This window comes from Cavia porcellus, unplaced genomic scaffold (genome assembly GCF_034190915.1).
Source record: "Cavia porcellus strain 051 isolate PalLab524CR breed Dunkin Hartley unplaced genomic scaffold, mCavPor4.1 scaffold_13, whole genome shotgun sequence".
NCBI classification, from domain to species: Eukaryota; Metazoa; Chordata; class Mammalia; order Rodentia; family Caviidae; genus Cavia; species Cavia porcellus.
Genome location: NW_026947496.1, coordinates 68,083,537 through 68,106,624, shown reverse-complemented (window position 1 = coordinate 68,106,624; position 23,088 = coordinate 68,083,537). Strand labels below are relative to the sequence as shown.

The 23,088-nt window shown below is 34.8% G+C and overlaps 1 protein-coding gene across 29 annotated transcripts in view; it reads right to left on the bottom strand.

Annotated features, from left to right (window-relative positions):
- The window catches only part of Lrrfip2 (LRR binding FLII interacting protein 2), a 111,884-nt gene that overhangs the window by 28,651 nt on the left and 60,145 nt on the right, over window positions 1-23,088 (bottom strand). For 11 of the 29 annotated variants that reach the window (XM_063260341.1, XM_013156291.3, XM_013156292.3 and 8 more), the window contains 11 exons: window positions 22,099-22,164; window positions 20,461-20,535; window positions 18,833-18,883; window positions 18,707-18,751; window positions 17,856-17,903; window positions 17,363-17,419; window positions 14,605-14,673; window positions 12,265-12,354; window positions 6,557-6,601; window positions 5,190-5,306; window positions 2,144-2,215 (listed from right to left, as the gene is read on the bottom strand). In XM_063260341.1, the coding sequence (XP_063116411.1) occupies window positions 2,144-2,215; window positions 5,190-5,306; window positions 6,557-6,601; window positions 12,265-12,354; window positions 14,605-14,673; window positions 17,363-17,419; window positions 17,856-17,903; window positions 18,707-18,751; window positions 18,833-18,883; window positions 20,461-20,535; window positions 22,099-22,164 (735 nt within the window). The remainder of the gene's footprint in view (window positions 1-2,143; window positions 2,216-5,189; window positions 5,307-6,556; window positions 6,602-12,264; window positions 12,355-14,604; window positions 14,674-17,362; window positions 17,420-17,855; window positions 17,904-18,706; window positions 18,752-18,832; window positions 18,884-20,460; window positions 20,536-22,098; window positions 22,165-23,088) is intronic. The other 18 variants (XM_013156298.3, XM_063260348.1, XM_063260347.1 and 15 more) reach the window with 6 other exon arrangements.

Below are 23,088 nucleotides of genomic sequence, written 5' to 3'. Positions count from 1 at the left end.
CTCTCTCAGCTCCCCAGCTGCAAGGAGATGCTCTCTACAAAGATGTTCTGTGCCATCCCAGACCCAGATGGAGCAAAGTGACTTTCGGCTGCAACCCCTGAAAATGTGAGGCAAAAACAAACATTTTCTCCTTCAAGTTGGCTTTTTCATGTCTTTCCTCAGTGACGAAAACGTTAACACTGATACCCCTGCCTCCATTTATATTCTTACTACAACTGAATTATTTTTACTTTTTAAGATTTACTTCTCAACTTTCCATGATAAATGTAATGATTATAGTTAAAATTTTTTTAATTTTAAAAAATCATACAGTATACATTTTGTTCTATAGCTTGGTCTGTATTTTGAATGTCTTAGAAAGCTTCCAGTCACTAGAAATAGATTATGCTTTTTTATTTTATACTAAAATTTTGTGCTCTAATTTTGTACTAAGATTTTTTAAAGTATTAACTTTAGTGATTTTTAGAAGGCTTAGTTCTTCAATTTATAAGTGGAAGATCTTTTGATTACTTACATTTTTCAGTACTTTACTGTATTTTCTGGAAAACAGTACACACTATACTGTACTGTATACATATAATGATCAACTTTCCTGAGAAAGAAAGGATGAAGGAAAAAGCTCGATAAAGTACCCCAAAAAGGCAAACATAATAATTAAGAATACCTCAAAATAATTTGATTTTTTCCTAATACAATTACATATGAAACTTTAACATGATGTTTATTTGATGTACTAAATTTGTCCCCTTGATCCAAGATATTTCCACCAGCTATGCCATTAAAACATTAAAAGGGTAACTGAATTGTGAAGATTCGAGAAGTAACACTAAAAGCGGGATGCCAGGATACACACCTATAATCAGTTATTTGGGAGGTTGAGGCAGGGGAAATTACAAGTTTAAGACCAGTCCAAGAAATTTATTGAGATCCCGTCTTGGAAAGGGGAAGAGGGAAAAAGGGAGAAGAAATAGAAAGAGAAAAAGGGCTAGCGATATAATTTAGTGGTGAAGTAGCCTGGATTCACACCCCAGTACACACCACACACACACACACACACACAATGACAACATTAACATCAACTAATTCTGTAGGTCTCTTGATGTTTACTGGCAATCTCTCATGGGGCTGTACCAGCAGCTTCTAGGCCTCCTTCAGGCACTCCCAATAGGTCTTCCTGCCCATTTTGGTCCTGGCTTATAACTGTGAGTTCCTTATGGACACATTACGCTCATAAAGGTTTTGGCTGATATGAGTCACTTTAAATCATGCTGAGGAGAAGGATGAAAGTCTTCCTTATGAGGTTCACGCTTTGTCATTTAGGTATATTCTGAGTTATCTTTCTCAGTGCCTTGTTTTCACTTTTTTTAAAAATCGGTTATGTATTCTGATTTCAAATCAGTACTCAATATTCAAAGAAACTTTGATTTCTTCATAATAATAGTATTGAATGTCCTAACAATATATGGGGAAAAGAAGCTCATAATAACCAAATGACACAACCAAAATGTCCATCTCACACAATGGTACTGAAAACTGTAGTCATTCTTACTCGAAAAGATAAAGACCATTTAAAATATCCTCCAAATTTTTTATAACACTTATAATCCCTTTTGACCCAGGATAAAAAATTTAAAGGAAAAGAAAACACAGGCCTCCTGTTTACAGGTTTCTTCCCCTTGGAAGTACATATTCATAGCATTCATAGCCACTTCTTTCTCCCACTTTTAGTTTGGACTGAGTTTGGTTACAGAATTAGATAGTACATTTTTCATTTATCTAGGAAGAATTTTAAGGTCCAGTTCTCAATAATGACACTATTAGACTATTACTAAGTGTTTATCCAATCTAATTTTGTATGGCTAAGACACAAGAGACATGCAAATATTATATAAGTCTTTAAAAACTATAAAGTATAGTAGAAATAAAGTATAGCAGAAATACATTCCAGAAATGTTACAAAACATTTAAACATAAGCAGTGATTAAAAGTTCACCTTTCCTATGCTTTGCCAGTTAAGCACATGCTTGAAAGACAAACACTGTTAGTAAAGCTATGTGCAGTGGGTTAAAAGAACTTGTGAAAACACCATTACCAACATTTCTGCGAAAAGAACATGCTTAGGCTGCAAAATGGGCCCTGATACCTTTAGTTCTTTAAGTCCCTGCATGTATCTCCCTTCTACATCCTGTATCTGGTCCTTAAGGTCATAGATATCCTGTAGGACATAGGAATGAACCATTTCATAAAACCATGCACAAACATATCAAGTCTAAAAAGGAGTCAGATGAAAATATAACTTACTTTTGGATATTCTAGACTAAAACTAGGACAAAGTACAAAATCGCAACTCTACCTCCCCAAGCTCCTGAAACGGGCACATAGGTCAGATGAGGTCAGTTGGAGAAAGAGCTGGAGTAATCAATATAGTGTTAAATATTTTCTTGGTATTAATGCTGTTAAGAACAGTACTAGCAAATGGTGGTAAGGCTATAAAGATCATGGCATTGTTGGCATAACTCTTAAAATTTCCTAAGTCACAAATAATTTTTGGCACAATATAATTATTATATATGAACAAAACTGTCTTTAATTGACTTGGCTACTGACAACAATGTGGTGAGGAGGGGTGTTAAATATAGTTTGAATACAAAGTCAAATTAGATATTCTATTCTGAGGATATAATTTAAAAAATGAGAAAAACATTTGCTCCAAGTGTTACCATAATTCTTACAAGTGACATAGCTTAAAGTTTAAATGAAATATATTGTTTCCCTTGTGTGTGACCTTGTTATATAAGGTCTATTCTTGGATACTCAATTTAGGTGAAATATACCTGCCACAAGGCCCTGAATACCATTCTACAGTTACAGACAGCATCAATCATACTCAATTTTGGTACTATACTTTCCCTGCTCCCTTCATTCCCTTCCTGGTAGATCTGTCTTTTACTCAGTTTCATGTAAGTGGCATTTACTGAGGACTTACTATGAGCCAAGTATTAAGACACAAAATTCTCAGCTCCTTCAAAGAGATCATTCTCTCAAGGAAGAAAAACAAATGGGGGCTGGGGATTTAGCTCAGTGGCATAAGCGCCTGCCTGGCAACCACAAGGTCGTGAGTTCAATCCCCAGTACCACAAAAAAAAAAAAAAAAAAAAGAATCTAAGTCTGAGCCTGGAAGTCCCTGGCCTTGCATCCTTGTTAGTATCTAAAGGCAAGAATTTGCTTTGACAGCACACCCAGCATTTATTCTTGGTAAATTCCTACTAGGACCTCAATAAATACCAATACCTTCAAAGTCATCAACATGCTGGCCTGGGTCAGTTCTCCTTGCTACTGTTGCAAACCTCTAGGTCCTCCCCTACCCCCAACTTCCAGCTCTCTTTCTCAAAGCTTATTTCACAAAAAAAAAAAAAAAAAAAGAGCCCTATTCCTACCCCCAGCTATCACCTTATTTATCACTGCCTGTCTCTGCCTCCTCCTCCACAGTGCCAGCAGTAGGACCTCCACTGTAGGTAAGTCCATCCACCTGAGCCCTGGCCTTTCCTCTTAGTCCTCAGGCTGTTTGCTCTGTCAATTATTTTCACCTCTTCTTTCTCCATCCTATCACTAATGGTTTGGTCCAATCCATGAAAACAATAAACTATCTCACCAATAAAATCTTTTCTTAATTTCTTAACCCCTTTTGTTTCTCTCTCTTTCAGTCTGTGTCTCTCCCATTTCCTGCCCCACTCCCTGCTTCAATATATCCAATTCAGAGCAGATCTCTTATATTTTTCTCCCTTCACATTTTTGATTGCTACCTCATCCTCACTATTCCAACCACAGGATCACTGTTGTCCTGGGCTCCAATGCATCTTCTGAATTGTGACTAAAGTTTCCTTACTGAACATACCACAGTTGTCATGGTAAAATTTAATTCCTTTCAAGCTAACTAGAAGATCCTTTGTGATTTGGTCACCCACCATTTCTCAAGCATTCTCTCTTGCCCACCACTACTTCTTTTTTTTTTTTTTTGTCTTCTTCCTTTTTATCAGTACCAGGGATAGAACTCACGACTGCCTGCTTGCAAGGCAGGCGCTTATGCCACTGAGCTAAATCCCCAGCTCCAACTACTTCTGATTTCTTATCCTATCATTTGGCAACTCTATTGCACAGAAAAGGTTTTAGTTCTCTCAATGCATCTAAGAAACTTTACTCCCTTCAACTTCTTTGTTTAATGCTTACTCTTCCTTCAAACCTCATCTCAGAATCTGTCTTTTCCAAAAAGCTTTTTGTCATCTCTTCTCCTAACTGAACTTAGATGGTGCTTTCCTACATTAACTTATTCTGTTCTTTGCTACTCCCAGAGTATTACATCAACTAGTTTTACTAATGTATGTCAACTTGTCTTCACTGTGAGACAGTGCTTCTTTTTTTTTTTTGTCTTTTTCATTTTTATCATTACCAGGGATGGAACTCACGACTGCCTACTTGCAAGGCAGGTGCTTATGCCGCTGAGCTAAATCCCCAGCCCTGAAACAGTGCCTTCTTGAAAGCCAGAATATTTCCCAGATAAATTTCCAGATATTCAACAAACTTTGGACTAATGGAAGGAATGAAGGGATACAGTTTCTGTCGCTATACTTTCCCATTTCTAGCAACAAGTTCAGGAAATAGATATATAAGCATATTTTTAAGTTCTCATCTTCCTCACAAAAGAGATAATGAGGATGTAGACTTAACTAATGACCAAATAAGCTTTTCATTATCTTAAGTATTTGTGCTATACAAATATAACATCTATTACTATGAAAAACTGAGATAACTACTCAATCAGTCAAATAATACTATAATGGCTCAGAAGACTAATAATTCCTAGGCTGGTTCTCTGTAAATCCACGTATTTTCCATTTAAAGCACAGTCAATTAATTTTGAGAGAATTACTTTTGCATATGTAATAAAGATTCTTTTTGGCATTAGCAAAACTCATTCCAATATCACTAAATTTTTACGAAAGAAAACAAAAAAAATTAATCTCATTCCTTTCAGGCTCTAAAACATCCAACTGAAATCTTTAAACTGTATATAAGCATCTTATTAAAAGAATTCATACTCCTTTCTAATAAGGAACTTTCTAAATGATAAAAGCTCCAGTACACTGTGAAGAAACCAAAAGGCAAAAAGCAAACCAAAATCTACAGTTTACCCGCAATTCACTTAATGAGGTGTCTGGGTCTATTAAGCTGCTGGTATCCCCACTTCCTCGTCTAGAGGAATTTCCACTCAGAGGAGTTGTTGCTGAGGCAGAATTTCGGGATGATGGCTAGAAAAAGAGAAACACTGCTGAATTTTTGCTTCTTTGTTTGCTGTGGACATTTAGAAATGGGGCAGGTTTGTGGAAGCAAATGTTAAGCCTCAAAAGGAAATACTAATAAAATGTAGCCAAGAAGTTACCAAGTACAACTGATGGGACAGTTAGATTGGTTTGGGGATAGTTAGATTGGTTTGGAAAGACAGAAACTAGGCATACTAAGCACAATTTCATTAATTCAAAACCTGGTCACAGAATCTAGAATTCAAGATAATTACAAGGAAATATTTTTATGGAAGTTGTTTATTTTTGAATTTCATCTTTGCTATATTTAAATAACAGGAGGTAAGCACACCAAATCAATTTAAAGCAGTTTCAGAAATGTCTAACTAGGATGTAACTGTATAACTTAATGTTTCCCTATTTAGTTCCCAAAACTCCTTTAAGAATCTATTTTTGCCTAATTCTTTGTTCACAATTATGGAAATTTGCAGCCAAAACCAATTATATTGTATGTATCACCATAAATTTGGACCACTCTTTCCAAAATCAGTTTAAACGTAAGATTGTGTTCCTGATTGATGAATGACACTGATACATGTGTCCAGTGACAGCCATTAGCCACATGTATGTGCTGAGCACTTGAAATGTGATTAGTACAAACTGAGATTTAAGCATAAAATGCCTAATTTGGAAGGATTTATTTGGAAAAAAAGATAAAAATATATTAATAATTTTTCATTTTGATTATATGTTAAAATAATTTGGATAGTTGGGTTAAATACTACTTTTTCATGGGTATAACATATTAATCTTGAAAAGTTATTTCCTTGACTTTCTAAAAATATTTTTAGAATAAAATTAAAAGGTTATCACAAACGCAACCTCCAGAGAGTATTTTTCAAGAAGGAATTTATCTAATAAAAAAGAAAAAACCCTCAGAGTTTATTACCATCAATCCTATAGACACTTTTATTTCTAGTGTTTAATGGCTTCTTGGGATCAATTTCCAGAGAAATAAAAATCAAAAGAGCAGGCAAAAACTAAGAAGTGATATAAAATAAATGCAGTCTTTTCCCTTCCCAGAGTTTCAAATGATTTAACTTCAGAGGAATTTTCAGGGGTCAAGGACAGGAAATAGATAAAGAGAGGAAGAATAACTTCATCAGACAAATTATAGTAAAATAAAGAATGAACAAGTCATAGAAACTAACTTTAACTGACCTTGGGAATTTAATTCCCATTGGAATTTATATACTCACCCTTGTGTAATTTTCAGCATACTGTTTGTCAGATTTTTCATCCATCTAGGAAAAAACACAGATAAAAATCAGGAAATATGTTTAGAATGTTTTTTGTTTTTTTTATTAAGGGGAAAAAATAAAGAAGTGATCTCATTTGAGTCTTCCAAGTTTAATGATACTTGGAACCTAAAAGTAAACATACTAAAACTAGAAAGAAGTTAAGCCACAGAAGTCATATCAAGAACTGTTAATTCTTATCCTATGGAAGACATGCAGTAAGCAAGCTGTGTTTACTGGAAAGCTTACAACTCAGTGTTTTATTTTTCAAGGTATTTAAAAGCACACTGAAGGAAACTACATGTAAGTTTTAGTACTATAAAATATCAATACAAAAAAATTAGATATATCAAAAGTAAAAGTCTGATAAAATCAAAAGTCAAACGATTTCAACATTATTAGGACACACCACACAAAAATAAGACTAGCAGCCAAAAAAGTTCACATTGGACTAAAACATGTTAAATGTATCATTGATTTATTTTCTCTATATCATGGATTTGCTTTCTTTTTCAGTAATACACAAATAAAACAAATATTTAAATAGCACAGAAGGGTATGAGAAAGAGGCTTCTCACTACTGTGCCATACTCTGACCACCAGTCACTATAGCAACCAAGGCCTAAATTTTAAAAAGTACCCTAACAGTAGTGTCCTCCAATAAATTCTGTTGCCTTGTTTCTCCCAATACCAAATCTGAAAGTTTTGAAAAATATTTCATTTTTCTTTAAAGCATTTATCACTTCCTCGCACATGATACTTATTCATTTGCTTATAGTCTGATCTATCTCTCTAATATAACTCCTATAACTGTTTGTTCTTTTCTATATTTCTAATACCCAAAATAGTGCCTAATATACAGCACTCATAATGTCAGATAAATGAATAAATGCATACTGCACTCATAGACTTACCTTATTTAATAGTTTTATAGTAACCTGTTACTTTGATAGGCCATAACTGAGTTAAGGTATCTTCGCTGATAGGACTTTAAGAGTTCTTTCAGACAGTGTTTCACAAAAGGAAGTACCTTAAAGATCTAGTCCCAAAATCTGACTTTACGCTAAGCGAAAAAATTAAGGTGACAGAGTTTGTTAAAGGTTGAACAATTATTAAGTATCAGAGTTGGATACAAATGCCAATTTTATGAACGTCAGTGTTTACTTATATTTACTACCCCAATTACCACTAAAAATGGAAGTCACACAGAGATTTATATGGAAATAAATATATCCAGATTTCAAGTCTTAGACCAACCACCCCAGCCCAATCGAGATTATACAAAACTTGCTTGGTTCCCTATTAAAACATGAAGCATTTCTGTCCCTATTCAGATTGAGTCATCCTAATGTCTTCATAAGTCAATGTATTGAGCAGTATTTTTTTATTTTTAACCTGATAGTCATGTTTATAAATGCCTTCTAGTATTATAGGTACTACACCAGTGATAGAAATGCCACTTTTAGACATGTAACTTGTTTGCTTCTTACTATTATACTTTCAAAAATAGTTTTATTTAGATTATTTAAAACAATACACAAAATGTTTTACAACAAACCAGTGATGACATAGATGAAAGTTGTTTTTAACACCACCAATTACTGTCATAACAGGAAATAATCCTCCCTCAAATATGCACTAGCAAAATGCATTGCCTAATATTCAAGGTTTTCAAAATGTACATATACATATCAATAACCTATCTTATTTTCCTCAATTTCCAACTCAGTTAAAGACCAAAGCAAGCAGCACCCAAAATTAAAATATTTCAAATCTGTTTGAAATCTTGCTCATATCTACTTCCTTTAAAATTAGTCCCAAACTCACCCATTTTTAAGCAGCACATCACCTTGGACTAATCTTAAATTTCAAAGGCTGCATACTGAACTAGGCCATCACAATGTTGATTCTGCTGTTTTCACTGTCTTCTGACAAATCCTAATTTTCGCAATCCAAACTGATCATGTGCCAAACTTCAGGTATTGCTAAGCCAGCAAAATGCTCCGAGCAGTAATGCTGCAGTCCAGTTATTTTGGCTGTAGGGGCTTGGCCAGAGACTCTTCAGTTCTTAATTCTGAGACTATACTGTGAGGCTAGGAAAAATCTCTTATATTCTAAAAGCCCCCATGGAAAGTAACAATGTCTACATTTCCAAAAACCCCATATTCATACTCTTAAAAACCGCAAGGGATTTAATAGTGCAAATGTCTTATTTACAATGACAAGCGAATGCTCATAATGACTAAAAAGTATGCTATATTCTACAAAAGTTTTTCAAGTGAATTAAAATTTAATCATGTTTAAGGTATAAGACTATGTAGTCCAATGACGACAAACCTATGTAGTACATGTGCTGCAGCCAGTGTTTATTATCACTGAAAGCTCTAAAAGGTTTGCCATCACTGCTATAGTCTAATAAAGTACTTATGGTGTAGTTTATTCAGTGCAGTCATTGGATCCTAACCTCCTGTTAACATCTAATTTATATATGCAAGTTGAATATCCCTTCTCTGAAATACTTATAACTAGAAGTGTTTCATGTTTTGTATTATTTTGGATGTGAGAATACTGACATACACATAATGAGCTATCTGGGCAAGCAGCAGTTGAGTTGGGTGTCCCAAGTCTAAATATAAATTTTATCTGTATAAAATTCATTTTTATATATCTTACACACATAAACTCAAGATAACTTTACACAACAATCAGTGTGCCTATTACTGATTGCAACCCATCACATGAAGTTAGCTGTGGGATTTTTCACTGTGGTTTCTTATCTGTAATAAAAATTTAGTATTTGATACTCAATCCATCCTGGCTTTACAATGCTATTTAAAAACTGTTTACAAAAACGATAAAAAAGGATTTAAAAAAAAAAAAAAAACCTCCCCAACCAGAGAAAGGAAAAGAACAAACAAACAACTTTTTCTGAGGCAGGGTCTCACTAAGTCATTAAAACTGCCCAGATTGGGCAGGAACTTGCAGTCCTCCTACACTAAGCCTCCCAGAGTGTTTGGTTACATGGATGTGCCACCAGACCCAGCTGAGAACAATAATTTTTTAAAACAAAACTGAATGAGGATTCCATTTAGAAATTATTATATCCCTTCCCTCTATTCTAGCTCAACCTATAGAACAGATAAGTAAACAAAGCTAAAGCAACCATAATATTCATCATCTTACAGAATTAGGGTCTGGCACTCTTTTTCAGTACCTCCATGCCCAAAAGTTATAAATGATTAGTCTATAAGTATATATTTTGTACACAGTGAAGTAGTAAGAAATTGCTCCAAAAATCAATTAATTGTCAACATTTAAAAATTTGACTATTACACATGAAAATGGAATTTCCTGCTTATCTTTAAAAAGCAGGGAAGGGATCAAGCCCATCCCCATATACACATCTGTGTGTGAGGGGGCATAATGGAGACTGGCCTCTGACCCTGGAGGTACTCTGCCACTGAGTGACATCTCTGCTCTCCACCCTTCTTGAGACATGGTCTTGGTAAGTTGCCAGGACCGCTTTCAAGCTTGTTATCTCCATGTCTCAGCCTTCCGAGGACAGAGATAATGCTGTATCTGGCTGAAGTCCCCTTTTTACTTGTCTATAATGAACTGAAGTATAGCATACTCCCTCAAAGAAATACTACCTGAGAAAGTTACTTGCTCTAGAGGGAGAAAAAGCTTTGACAAAAGGCAAAACTAAGTATATTATTTAAGTACTGTACTTACACAGCCATTTAAAAATATAAAAGTCAGTGACTCCTAGGCTGTAAAATAATGAGAGGATCTGCAAAGCCCCATTCTAGAGAATCCCTTTGCTTACTGCGTTACAAATATATATGTAATTAATTACTAGAATCCTAGGATATAGCTCAGCGGCACAGTGTCTGCCTAGCAAGCACAAGGTTGTAAATTCAATCCCTGGTACCAAAGAAAAAAAGTTAATTAATAGAGACAGAGATTTTAAAAACAATCTTCTCATTTTTATGCAATTACTAAAGGAACTGCCAAAAAACAAATGTTACGGAGAACATAACAACTAATTCAGAAATCATAAACTGGAGGCTCAGACAAAGTTTTTTGCCCCCCTTTTTTTTTTAAACTTTTTATCGGTACTAGGGATCGAACTCAAGACCGCCTGCTTGACAAAGTTTTTTAAAGAACAAATATATACTATAAATTTAATTGTTTATACTTATGGAAAGAGTGTTACAAAGAAAAATAATAAAATTGGCCGTATTTCAGGGGAATAACTAGTTTTCTGACTTTACATACAGTGAGAATTATATTCAATCAATGGCAAGGATAATACTGCTGCACAGCAGTATTTGAGAATCAAATATCTGACATACTTAAGAACCACACTGCAAACTATTTTCAGCTGGTTATGGTGGTGCATCTATTGTTTCAGCTAAAGATTGCAAGTTCTAGCGCCTTGGCAACTAAGTGAAACCCTGTGGACAACTAAGTAAAATAAAAAGAGCTGGCATGTAGCTCAGTAGTAGTGCACTTGCCTAGAATATGCAGGTCCCAAAGTTCAAGCCTCTATACTTAGATAAATAAAATTTCAACACCAGGCATAGTGGCACACATCTGTAATCCTAGCTACTAGACAGTGAAACAGAAAATAACAACTTCCTTCTCAGGATTAGTAGCACAGAGAGACTGCAAAAACAAAACCATTTGCTAGTATAATTAAAAACAGTTCAGAAACAGCTACTGCATATGAGTGAAGTGGTATAACCAAGGATCTTTTTATTTAAAAATGTCTACATTTTCTAGAAAGAAATGTTGCCTCTCCTCCCTTCCAAAGTGCTACACAATTACACAGTGTTTATTCATGGGCAAAACTGCACTTATGCCAGTAATAGAGATGAGGTGTCACAAAAATGAGGTCAGCAAGCAGATTCTGACTGGGGTTCCTTTATTAAGAGAAGCGCCTCAAGGCACATCTACTGACTGTCTATTCTCAACTGAGATCTCAGTGAATATGAAAGCAGCAGACTGGCACACTTTTTCAAAGTGATGTTGTGATCCAACTGTTTAAAATCTATTTAAATTCTTCCAAATTATTACAAATTAATCATGCTTTTACTAAGTAATATATTTTACTATTCAGCTTTTTAAGTCTACCTATCGCTGTATAGATTAGATTCACCAAAAACAAAAGGGGAAAAATTTAAGATCAATCAGGAATATCTGAAAATGGGTTGGCATTAGGTGGTATTAAGGAATTAATTTTTTTATTTATGTTTTGTTTTGTTTTTGGTACTAGAAACTGAACTTACGTTCCCATACTTGTCAAATAGGCACTGTGCTGCTGAGCTATATCCCTGGCACTTTTTATTTCATTAAGTATGGAAACAGCACAGTAGATCTGAAAAAAATCTGTTTGAGATGCATGGTGAACTAAGTATCAGGAAATGACATGATGTATGAGATTTGCTCTAAAACAATTCAGAAAAAAGAAGGGAAAAAGAAAGAAACAGATAAAACAAAATCAACAAAAACACTGGTAACTGTTGAAGCTGCTATATATTAGTAAATATATTCTAAAACAACTGTATTTTTGTGAATGTTCAAATAAATATTCCCTAACCAGAAAATTACATTCCTAATTTTAAAATAGCTTGAAACAGCACAGTCACTCCATGCAATACACTCACACTGGTCAAATCTGGGATACTGACGTCATCCACATCAGAGACAATGCTTCCCCTACGACTGGTGCGACTAAAATAATCAGCAGCAGAAACCTTTCAATAAGAAAAAAATGAGATACTTTTAACAGTTGAGAGGAAAAAAGGATAACATTGGCCTATAGGTGAAAAGTTGTTTTCATTTCTGTACACTGTAAAAGATCATGGAATGAAATAAAGAAACTTCTGCAATCAGAAAAGTAAAGTGGTTCATAAGCAAACTCACAATTCCCTTAAGTTCTTTCATTCATCTTAACTACAATTCTATGCTATAGAGATCATTTATTGCCTGAGAGCAAGCAAGTCTCCCATGCTTAAAACCCCTGATCTTCTCAAAAGAGGCATTTCATTTCTAGGACAAAATCTATAAAAAACCTCTACCATATATCATAAAATTTATAATTCATTATAGTTATCTGTTGAGTATGAATAATGGATTGTAGGGTGTTTACTGTACTTTTTATCTAATTTCTGTAATTTTCCCCTTTTTGTATTTCCCAAGAACATGAAATGTATGACAAAATAACTTAAGGAAAGGAACCACACTGGCTCTTTTGGGTTCCCCCAAAGTCATCTAATTTTCCTACTTTAAGCTTTGTCACCAGTCTAGAAAGCTCTAGTTCCAGTCCTTTGAGCCTTGGTGCCTACATTTCAAATCTCAGTTCATCCCAAGGTCCTGAGTTTGCCTCCTTGTACCTCTCCGCCCAATTCAGACGTCAGCTCAGAAGTCCATTTTCTTCACAGAAGCCTAGTCTGACCACTCCATCCAAAGACTCACCCACATACGTGCCCACACTTCAATGTTCACTATCACATCACTTGATTTTTTCCTTCAGTCCCTGGGATTTCTTTCTTTTGTTCTGTTCTTTACAAGCTTATTTTCTATCTCATTCACTAGAATATAAGCCCCAAAGTCAGAAATCTGTTCTGGTTTACCACATTATTCCTAGCAATTAACAGTTATCACAAATGTAACAAAAGCACACCATAAACAGAATTAATAGATTTTCACTTTACTCATTAGCTATTCCTGACTCAGCTGGCCATTTACTTTGCTTCAAAACTCTTCTTGAGTAAAGTAATGCAGAAACCTATCCATAAAAACAAAATAGGCTTAACATTATCAAGTTCTGCTAAGGGTTAACACAACCAAGCAATTATATTTTTATTCACAATAATAAGATTTATATATGTTAATATTTATTAGCACCTACCATCTCAGAATTTTTATAGTTACCATATAGTAATTCATTTAATTCATATGATAAGCCTATCTACAAAGACACATCACCACTATAAATACAAAAAAACTTCCATTCACACAACTAATATGTAGAAATGAATACAAGTCCAGGCATTGTGATTGTATAATGTCCCTGACCTTTCCACTCCACTGCTTTTCAAGGTACTTTGAAGTGTTAAGGCTTGTTCTATTTCAGCTGTAAGCATGAGAACTAACAGGTTTGTAAAGGGACAACAAATATTTTAACGAGATGAATTTTTGGTACCCCCCATCTCACAAATATTTGATGTTCCTTTCTCTGTGAAAACTTGTGGGTTTATAATCTTTCACATAACATGATACATTAAATAATGTGTATTTTTCTTAAAAGAATTATAGTCTCTTTAAGGTTCTTTATTCTACTTTCAAGCTGACACACAATGCTCAACAATGTAATTACAACAATTAGCCCCTTAAATTTAACAAAAATACCATCAACTCTTTATAATAAATTCCTAGCTTCATAAAAGAATAACCTGGTACCTCATTTCTTTGAGCAGCAATACTCTATTCTTGAGTGCATCCTAAATTTTCCTCTGATAAATCTTTCTCACATTTTTGAAAAAAGATATAAACTAATATTCTAGTACTTTTAATATAGCTATTTGTTGTCTCCACAATTATTATTAGTTGAATATCTGAGAGTAGAACTTCTTAATTTTTCCTTCAGTAGCTTGTTAAAAAATTTCATAGGTCTCAGATGGATAAACATTGGTTAAGCTTAAATGCAAGAGTAAAGAAAGCGATAGGGTTATATAATTTGTACTCCATAGTTAGGAATTCTTTACAGTGACAGCATTTTTTCACTTGAGAAAAGTAAAAACCTGAGTAAATAATTATACATATGAGACATGAGAGCATGTATTCTCAAAAACATATATAAGACAAATTATTCACGTAAGTAAATGTAAGGAAACACTCATTTTTGTCAAGTATAAATTATACTTTCCAATAGATTTCACATGATCACACACTGTTGTCCCTTTAAAAGTCATCACATTTGTTTGCATACAAACCACACTCACCACACTGTCCCTTCGCACACGACTGGCATGATCAGAAGACACAATGCTCCCGTTGTCATCATTGATGAACTACAGATATTAAATGCAGATGATAAAAAAGTTTCAACTTCACTATAGTCTTATCTGATTTTTAAAAACATTAGGGAAGGTTTTAAGAAACATGCACATACTCTACAAGCACTATAATTGACAAAACTTAGTATATGCCATTAAGTAGAAAATCTGTTACAAGACACAATTATAAGCTATTCTAGAAAAAAAGGAAAAAGAAGGTATTTTAAAAAAGCACAAAGAAGAAAGTAAAATTTTCTTTAAGTTAAACAAAATGAAAAGCCTGAAAGAGCTAGTCAAAACTGGTAGGGATCGCCTGCCTTGCAAGCAGGCAGTCGTGAGTTTGATCCCTGGTACCGATAAAAACGAAAAAGACAAAAAAAAAAACTGGTAGGGATATCATGCCTTTTCAACCTCCAGTCCCTATGGGGTCCTACTAGGGGTCAATAAACATACTTTATGTTTCAGTTTGGGATATAAAAAAAGAGTATCTTTAAAATGAAATAACATATATCAAAGACGTAATTTCCTACCAGCAAGGACATTGAAGTGATGATTCTTATTTGCCTTTATTTATCCCTCTGCAACTGGATGGAGATATTTCTAGTGTTACCCTACATGGCAAGCCTTCTGGCTTACCCAAGAGAAGGCTCACCTTCAGTATATATGGTTTCATCTCCATTCTGACATCACTAAGAAACCATTCTGGAATCACTAACTGTGATTTTAGGTCACAAATGAAGTAAGATCTAGGCCACTGACAAGACATGGTCCTACATTTGATTGAAAATATATTATCAAATTTTGTTTGCAAGGGGCCATCACTCTGGGATTTTAAAAATTCTATCAAACTCAAAAATTGCCACACAGAATTTTATTAGAGAGTACATTAGAAGTTAACTTTCTCCAGTGTGTAAAAAGGCTTTTATATTCTTAAACATTCCTAAGAAATATTTTTTAAATATGAGTGGCATTTTTGAAAAATACCCCTTGGAAACAGCAGAAATGAAGCAATCACAAATGTTTAAAAAGCCCACAACTCAACTATAACATTCTACAAAGTAATCTCTGATGATCATTAAAAATTTAATAATTTCTTTAGTTCTGACATTATTAAAGATAGTAAGGTAGTTCTTAAAGTCATTGTTTGCCATTGGGAATGCAAATTAGTACTGGTTTCTTTGATTGTTAATATGGTAATATACATCATAATTAAAATTTATGTTCTTCAATCCCATCTCTATGATACACAATTTGCCTTACAAATCTGTAAGTATACAAAACCTTAGATAAGAATGTTCATCACAGCCAGGCCTGGTGGTACAGGTAACCCCAGCACTACGGAGGCTAAGACAGGAACACTGTCATGAATTCCAGGTGAGCTTAAACTACATAATAAAACTCTGTCTCAAAAAGGCACAAAAAACAGAAGTTTTCCACACAATTTTCTCTCGTAGCAAATATTTACAACCTAAATGAATGCTGACGGGGAAATGGTGTTCAAAATGCATACCTAACACACTTATAGAATAATATATTGCCATTATAAAGATTGTGCTGATATGAAAACCTCTAAAGGAATTAAATGGAGAAGGCAAGGAATATGGCTTGCTAGGAAAAAAAATAATGTGAAAAGAAGATGAAACTGGGGCTGGAGGTTTAGCTCAGCAGCATAAGCGCCTGCCTTGCAAGCAGGCAGTCGTGAGTTCGATCCCCGGTACCGATAAAAAGGAAAAAGACAAAAAAAAAAAAAAAAAAAAGAAGAAGATGATGATGATGAAACTATTCTGTATGAACAGATACAGAAAGGGCTAAGGATGCAGCTCAGTGGCAGAGTTCTTACCTTACACGCATAAAGCCCTGGGTTTGATTCCCAGCAGCACAATTCAAAAACAAAAAGGAATAGACACAAAAAGACGACACTGGGCAGCAGAGTTTATGTTAAAAATACAAAGTACTCATATATAAAAGCACTCTGAAAAAAAAAGAGGTTCTATCTGAGGATTGGTCTGGAGGTTTCTACTTCAGATATTCCTTAATGAATTTTATTTTTATAAATTTTTATACTCTAGAAAGATTAGGCAATTAGAACTGTTTTTGTTTTGTTTTTTATGTGACAATTTTTAAAACTTTGTTAATTTCTTCTCCTACTCCATGACAAAAGTGTTATTAAGCAAGTGAAATGGCTACATGTAGGTAGACAGAAAGGAAAAACAGGGTAGCTGACTCAACAGTAAATTACTACTGCTGAGAACACAAGAAATTTCACACAAATTAAAAACCAAATATAAAATCTTGAAAATTTTCTAGTGGTGATGGTTTCAGACTGGTTTAAGGAATTCTGCACTTCTGGGTGTGATGGCGCACACCTGTAAGCCCAGCACTTGGGAGGCTGAGGCAGGAGAATTGATATGAGTTCAAGGACAACCTGAGCTACACAGTGAGTTCAAGGCTAGTATGGACTACGGAGTAAGACCCTGTCTCAAAACAACAACAAACAAACAAACAGATTCTGTGCCGAGTCACATTCAAACAGAAACAATCACTTAATTAGTACTGCATTTCATTTTTTGTATACTAAGGGAATACTATAATCCATGCACAACAGTGAGAAACAGCACATTCTCAATATTCTAAATAACGCATACAGGTTAATGACACACCAAAAGTTTCTATTTATAGCATGCAAAGAAACTCGACAGCTCACCACAGGACTGCTTCGGGCTGAACTTGCTCGTGATGAGAAATAACTGTATTCAGATGGCTATAAAGTTTCCAAGAAAAAAAAGGCTTTACAAAAGCAAGCAACTTCTTTTTCTTTTGGGAATACCGTAGTTGTCACAGACCTAACCTGACCCTTATCCCCAGGGTGAAGGAAATTCACTGATCTGGAACTCTCCTCTACTCCTACCCTACGATCCTCCAGCCCTCTGAGAGGAGAGAACAGGGTTGTTTTGAAAAGAGCTGCTCAGACTTCTTCAGGAAAAGCTATTGAGCAACAAAGGGTTCTCTACTTACTCTACTTAAGCCATGATTTTGAGCAGGCCCTTTTGCGAAGCTTGATTAAGAGTCACAACTGGCTAGCTGAGTGAATAAATCACATCTTTTAATTACAAGTCAGGTTAAATAACTTTTCTTTGTAAATAATCTGTGCCCTCCCACATCATCCTTCTCCTCACAACTTCCCCATATAGACTTACAGTTCGAGAACCATAAGGGTTATATAATCCACCACTGTACAAAGCAGCCTAGAGAACAAAAGAAATGTCATATATCTATTTAGCATTAGGTTGCTTCAAAAATAACTCTTTCTTTTACAGCATTCATTTCCCAGTTTCGAAGAATGAAGACTGAAGGTAGTAACATTCTTTTGTATCGAAAAATTGATGAACCAGTCTCATAGCTTCGAACTCACATTTCACTACAATAAAATAGCACTACAAGCTATACTGTTTCCTTTTACCAACACATAACAAAACTAATAACATTAAGATTTATTAATTTATTCTCTCAAAAGAAAAAACAGAGCAGAAAAAGAAATCTGTTAGAGATCATTATGCCAATTGTCAAAATAAAATAAGTTATAAAAATCTCACCATCTTAGTCTATTAGTACAGGTCACAATACAACAACTTGAAAGCAACCAAATAACAACTTGCATGTTACAAAGAACTACTGCATTAGCTTTCTAGTCAGTTTGCTTTATTAGAATACAGATTAATATGGTCAAGGTCATAGCTGTCCCAAAGAAAAATAGGACATCCTTTCATGGGCATCTCACGAGAGTACATGTGGTGGGACCCACTGGAAATCTACTTTCTTTGTAGGAAACAGATTCTAACAAGCAGTCAGCAGTGTGTACTTCTATAAAGGGAATATCCCTATTCTTAATGCTCTTAAGTTTTATATTTTAAGCACAGATGGCAAATTTTGCCACACACACAACACTAAAGCCCTGTGCCCTTGACTTATAGAAGAAAGCTTTCCAAACACAAAGTAACACAACCATGATTCCAGAACAGTACACATAACACAAAAGGAAAATACAAACCAGACTAGTACTTCTCAGCAGACCAGAATTTGAAGTAGGAGAAACCTATGAAAAAAATGCATTACTAAACCTGAAGAAAAGCAACTGGTAGTTCTAAAGACAACATACTCTTCACAAAGTACTAACCCTTTTACTCTTAGATATCGCCAAGGGGTCACTGTAGAGGGAAGAAGACTGCTAAGAAACAAAGACAAAGCAAAATAAATAAGCAAAAACAAAAACTGGTCTCAGCATCTTGAAAAGAAGAAGCTTATAGCTTTATATTGTGTAATTCATTAGCAGTTCCTGCTTGCTTAAAGTAGTTTAGAAATACATGCAGTGAGAAACATATTATTAGAAATCTTTTTAAAATGTGAAATGTAAGGGATAAGAGAAAATCATCTGGTATAGCTGTCCATAGGTATGTCAAAGTCCTATGGGTTTTTTGAACATTATTGTTAGGATAAGAGATGGGAACCTTAGAAAACACTAGGGAAAAGAGGGCCATGGCATTTGAGAGTGCGGCAAATAGCAAGCACAACCCACTTACCAGCAGTTCTTGTGATATTTTCACTGATGTCATGACAAATTTCTAATGGTTTTAGCTTGGTTACCGGGAAGCAGAGCTGAATTATAACAACAAATGCTCTTTTCCAAATAGTTTAGGAGACTGGTATATCAGGGCCAGGGATACAGTTCAGTGATATAGCACCTGCCTGGCAAGCATGAGGTCCTGAGTTCGATTCTAGGCAGGCATGCCCGCACCCACCCACACACAGACACACACACACACACACACACACACACACACACTGAGAAAGAAAATTGGTATGTCAAAGTAAGCTATGGACAAACCGCTTTAGTTTAATCAAATAAACTGTACCTGTCACAATAAATCCATGTACTGAAAATATGGCTTTTTAAATTTTTTAATTTTCCTCAGACACACTTTGCAGTATGGAATAATCACATTCATCGTGGGATGTTGACACATGTACGTAACACATTTTAATGTTCTCCTTCCTTTTCTCACTCCTCCCTGTCCCTTCATCTCTTGATCACCCAGTATGTTTTTTAAAGGAATAAAATATCATTTCCTGATGTCATGTGAGAACATGATTTTCATGTCTTTTTCATCAATCTTAATCAGGCATAGAAAATTAGGAGTGCTGACATTATGTGAACAAATTTAACAAGGTCACCACCACCACACCCCCGTAGGTTCTGAGGTTTGAACCAAGAGCCTCACACACGCTAGGCAAGTGTTCTCCATGAAGCCACACTCCCAGTCCTGAATTATTCTAAATGATTATGTGCCATATGCTGAATGTGTTTTTTAAATATATATGTCAAATGCTTCTAAAATAGAGAATCTAACATTAAACCAACAATTACATTCTTATCTCATATACAGCTTAAATTTCCCTGTGGAAACTTTATTTAAAGGGTACTCATCTGTTTTTGTTATTGCTGCTGCCGCTGATTCAGTACTAGAGATTGAACTCATAATCTCATGCTTGCCCGGCAGGTGCTTATGCCATTGAACTAAATCCCCAGCCTAAAGCTAACCATCTTATGAAATGTACTTGTGCTTATTGATTTACCAATTTCATTTGAAGGCACACTCACGTGGACTATACGAATTCAATGACTAAAAACTAGTATATACACAGCCATTTGTCTATTAGTTGAAACTAGTCAAAGTGCAAATTAGGGGATTAGCAATATGTTAAAAGTGGATAAAACACATAAAGTCAAAAAACTTAAAGACAGACCCGAACGTAGTATGTAGAAGTAGGTTTGCTACGTCTAAGACTGTGATAGTTCCTCTGATCAAAGTAGAGGCCACTCTGAAAAAAGCAAATTAAACATGTTTTCCTAGATTAAATGTTGGTGATGTAACAACACAGATAAAATCTGAACACATACAGGCAAAATGTGACATTGCCAAATTTCTTTCTCCACAATAGTGTCTTCTAAAGCCCTGAATTGATTATATTAAGAAAAGGTCAATGTAATAATTATTTCAAGCTTCTCAAAAAACTATTAAAATTTAAATATTTTCAAACATGTCATTGCTAATATTACTTTAAAAACAAGCAATAAACTAGCAGACAAACAGAAATGCAAATAACTTATTCTCACTTCACACTTAAGAATGTTCTTGAAAAATCCAGGACAGCTGAATAATTACCATTTTTATAACCCAACTAGCAAAACTACAGAAATGATTAGAGTTAACTGATTCTAACTTCTCTTACCCCCATTAGATGGCAAACTAAACTGATGAAATTAAATTACAAGAGGGGGAAGGAGGAAAAAGAAAGGAGTACACACTGAATATGGTTTGTTCTAAATCATCTATGGCAGGTCTGTTTTCAAATACCCTGTATAAAAACAATTTTATACAGTGTGATTACTTGAAAGAGTAAAATTCCCTTTCCAACTTGTCTAGCCATCATTTTTACTCACTGTTAAGTACATTTACACAATCTCTGACCTAAGTCCTTTTTCTTCACTAAGGACCTTGCAATCAAGAGCACTTTACTGACTTCCCACCTCTACACACCTGGCCCTGCCTTCCTGGGTCACACCCCACTCATACTCTCAATGAGGCACTAACAGTCATTGCTCTCCATAGCTCTCAAAACAAAAATTGCCAAGGCTCTGAGTCATCTTCCTTCCATCACGCTCTCCCAAAACTTCCCAAACCGCATCCTCCTCCCAAACCACCATCCCACCACTTCTATGATAATCTTGAATCAGCAGGGAGCTTGGGACTACACTTCCTTTGCAAGTGATACGGCAATGTAATAGGAAAGAAGTGTTCCTAATGCCCCAAGAAAGTATCTTATAAATATCTTCCTCTTACAGAAATGTTTAGCGAGGTGACTAGAATAAAGAATATATTAATTACTTCTATAGTTTACTTACATTACAGGTTAAAGAATTTTCTGTAAGCTAATATGAGAACACTGTCATTAATACTTCACTAGTTTCTATTTTAAAAAATGTATTTCAGTTCCCAAAGCACAAATTTTGAGAATGAAAGTACACTTGTATGGCCAACAATATCACAAACTAAATCATCAATTTCTAAAACAAGGATGAATATTCACAAAATCCATTCTTGAAGTATATCCCAAAGGACAGCTCATAAGTGAAAACATCCCTTTGATGAGCTTCTTGTGATTAACTAACTATCCAACTTAAGATCCACTTAGAATTAGGATTTATTAATTTATCATTAAATCTTATGAATAAAAAAACTCCTTAAGTAAGATTCTAATGTGTCATGTTTCAGCACCATACAAAATTTCAATAATGTTTTAGGAGCATATCAAAAACAGTCATAACCCATAAATTACCTAAAGTAATCAGAAAATTATGAAATGACACACAGGAGAACTAACCAGTAGGTCTTTATGAGAACCAAAAGATCTCTTCTTCATTCCATAAGACGGACTATGCAAATGATTCTGGAAGTAAATATTTTAAGTTAATGAAAAGCATAGTGAAGTCGTTAAAACAATAAAATTCACCTAAAATTAATGCACACAAAAATGAGTATAAGATACAGAGCAGTCGACCTGAAATCTATTTTCCATCTGTTAATAAAGGATTCACTGCACTTGAATAGCTAAGATATGTGGCCTCTCTACACATCCTCATCCTTCCTCACCTCCCCTTGTGCCCACCACCTAGCTTGGTATCTAGCCAGGTAAGGAAAACTAGATTAGACTAGAGTCAGGCAGAATGTGGAGACCTTCACTCCACACCTCTATGAGTCCCTCTATCTTCTTCATTAAGATGATCAAAGGCTCCTCCTTCCATTCTCTTCTTACCTAAAAGTCAAAAGCCATCTTTTGAATCAACAAAAACAAGATTGAGGACAAGCAATAAAATGTTGCAATGCCCAAGATAGTACTCTTAGTGGCCTCACATGTGCCACTCCAGTGGAAAACCAAGTGCTATGGACTGCTTGTTGTAGAGCAGCAGTATTACTAAATAGTCATTTATACAAGGGTCCTTTTCCTATGTAGACAGGCAGAAATGTATAGAGGGGGATAAATAACAGTAATGTTGGGCTAGGGATGTGGTTCAGTGGAATAGCATCTACCTGGCAAGCACACGGCCCTGAGTTTGATTCTTGGTACCAAAAATGAGCAAAAAAAACAAAAAAAGAATGTTACTAAATAGAATAGGTGTTAAACAACAAATCCAAGCTAGGTATATACTACTCACCTAAAATAAAAATGTTCTGTAACATGTACTCTCTCCCCTTTAATTGCTAAATGTAATAGATTGTTGTAGGAAAAACATCTCACATACACAGCTAGGTCTGGAATGTATAATTACAAATTCACTTTTCTTTTTTTATTAAAAATATGCATCTTTTCTTT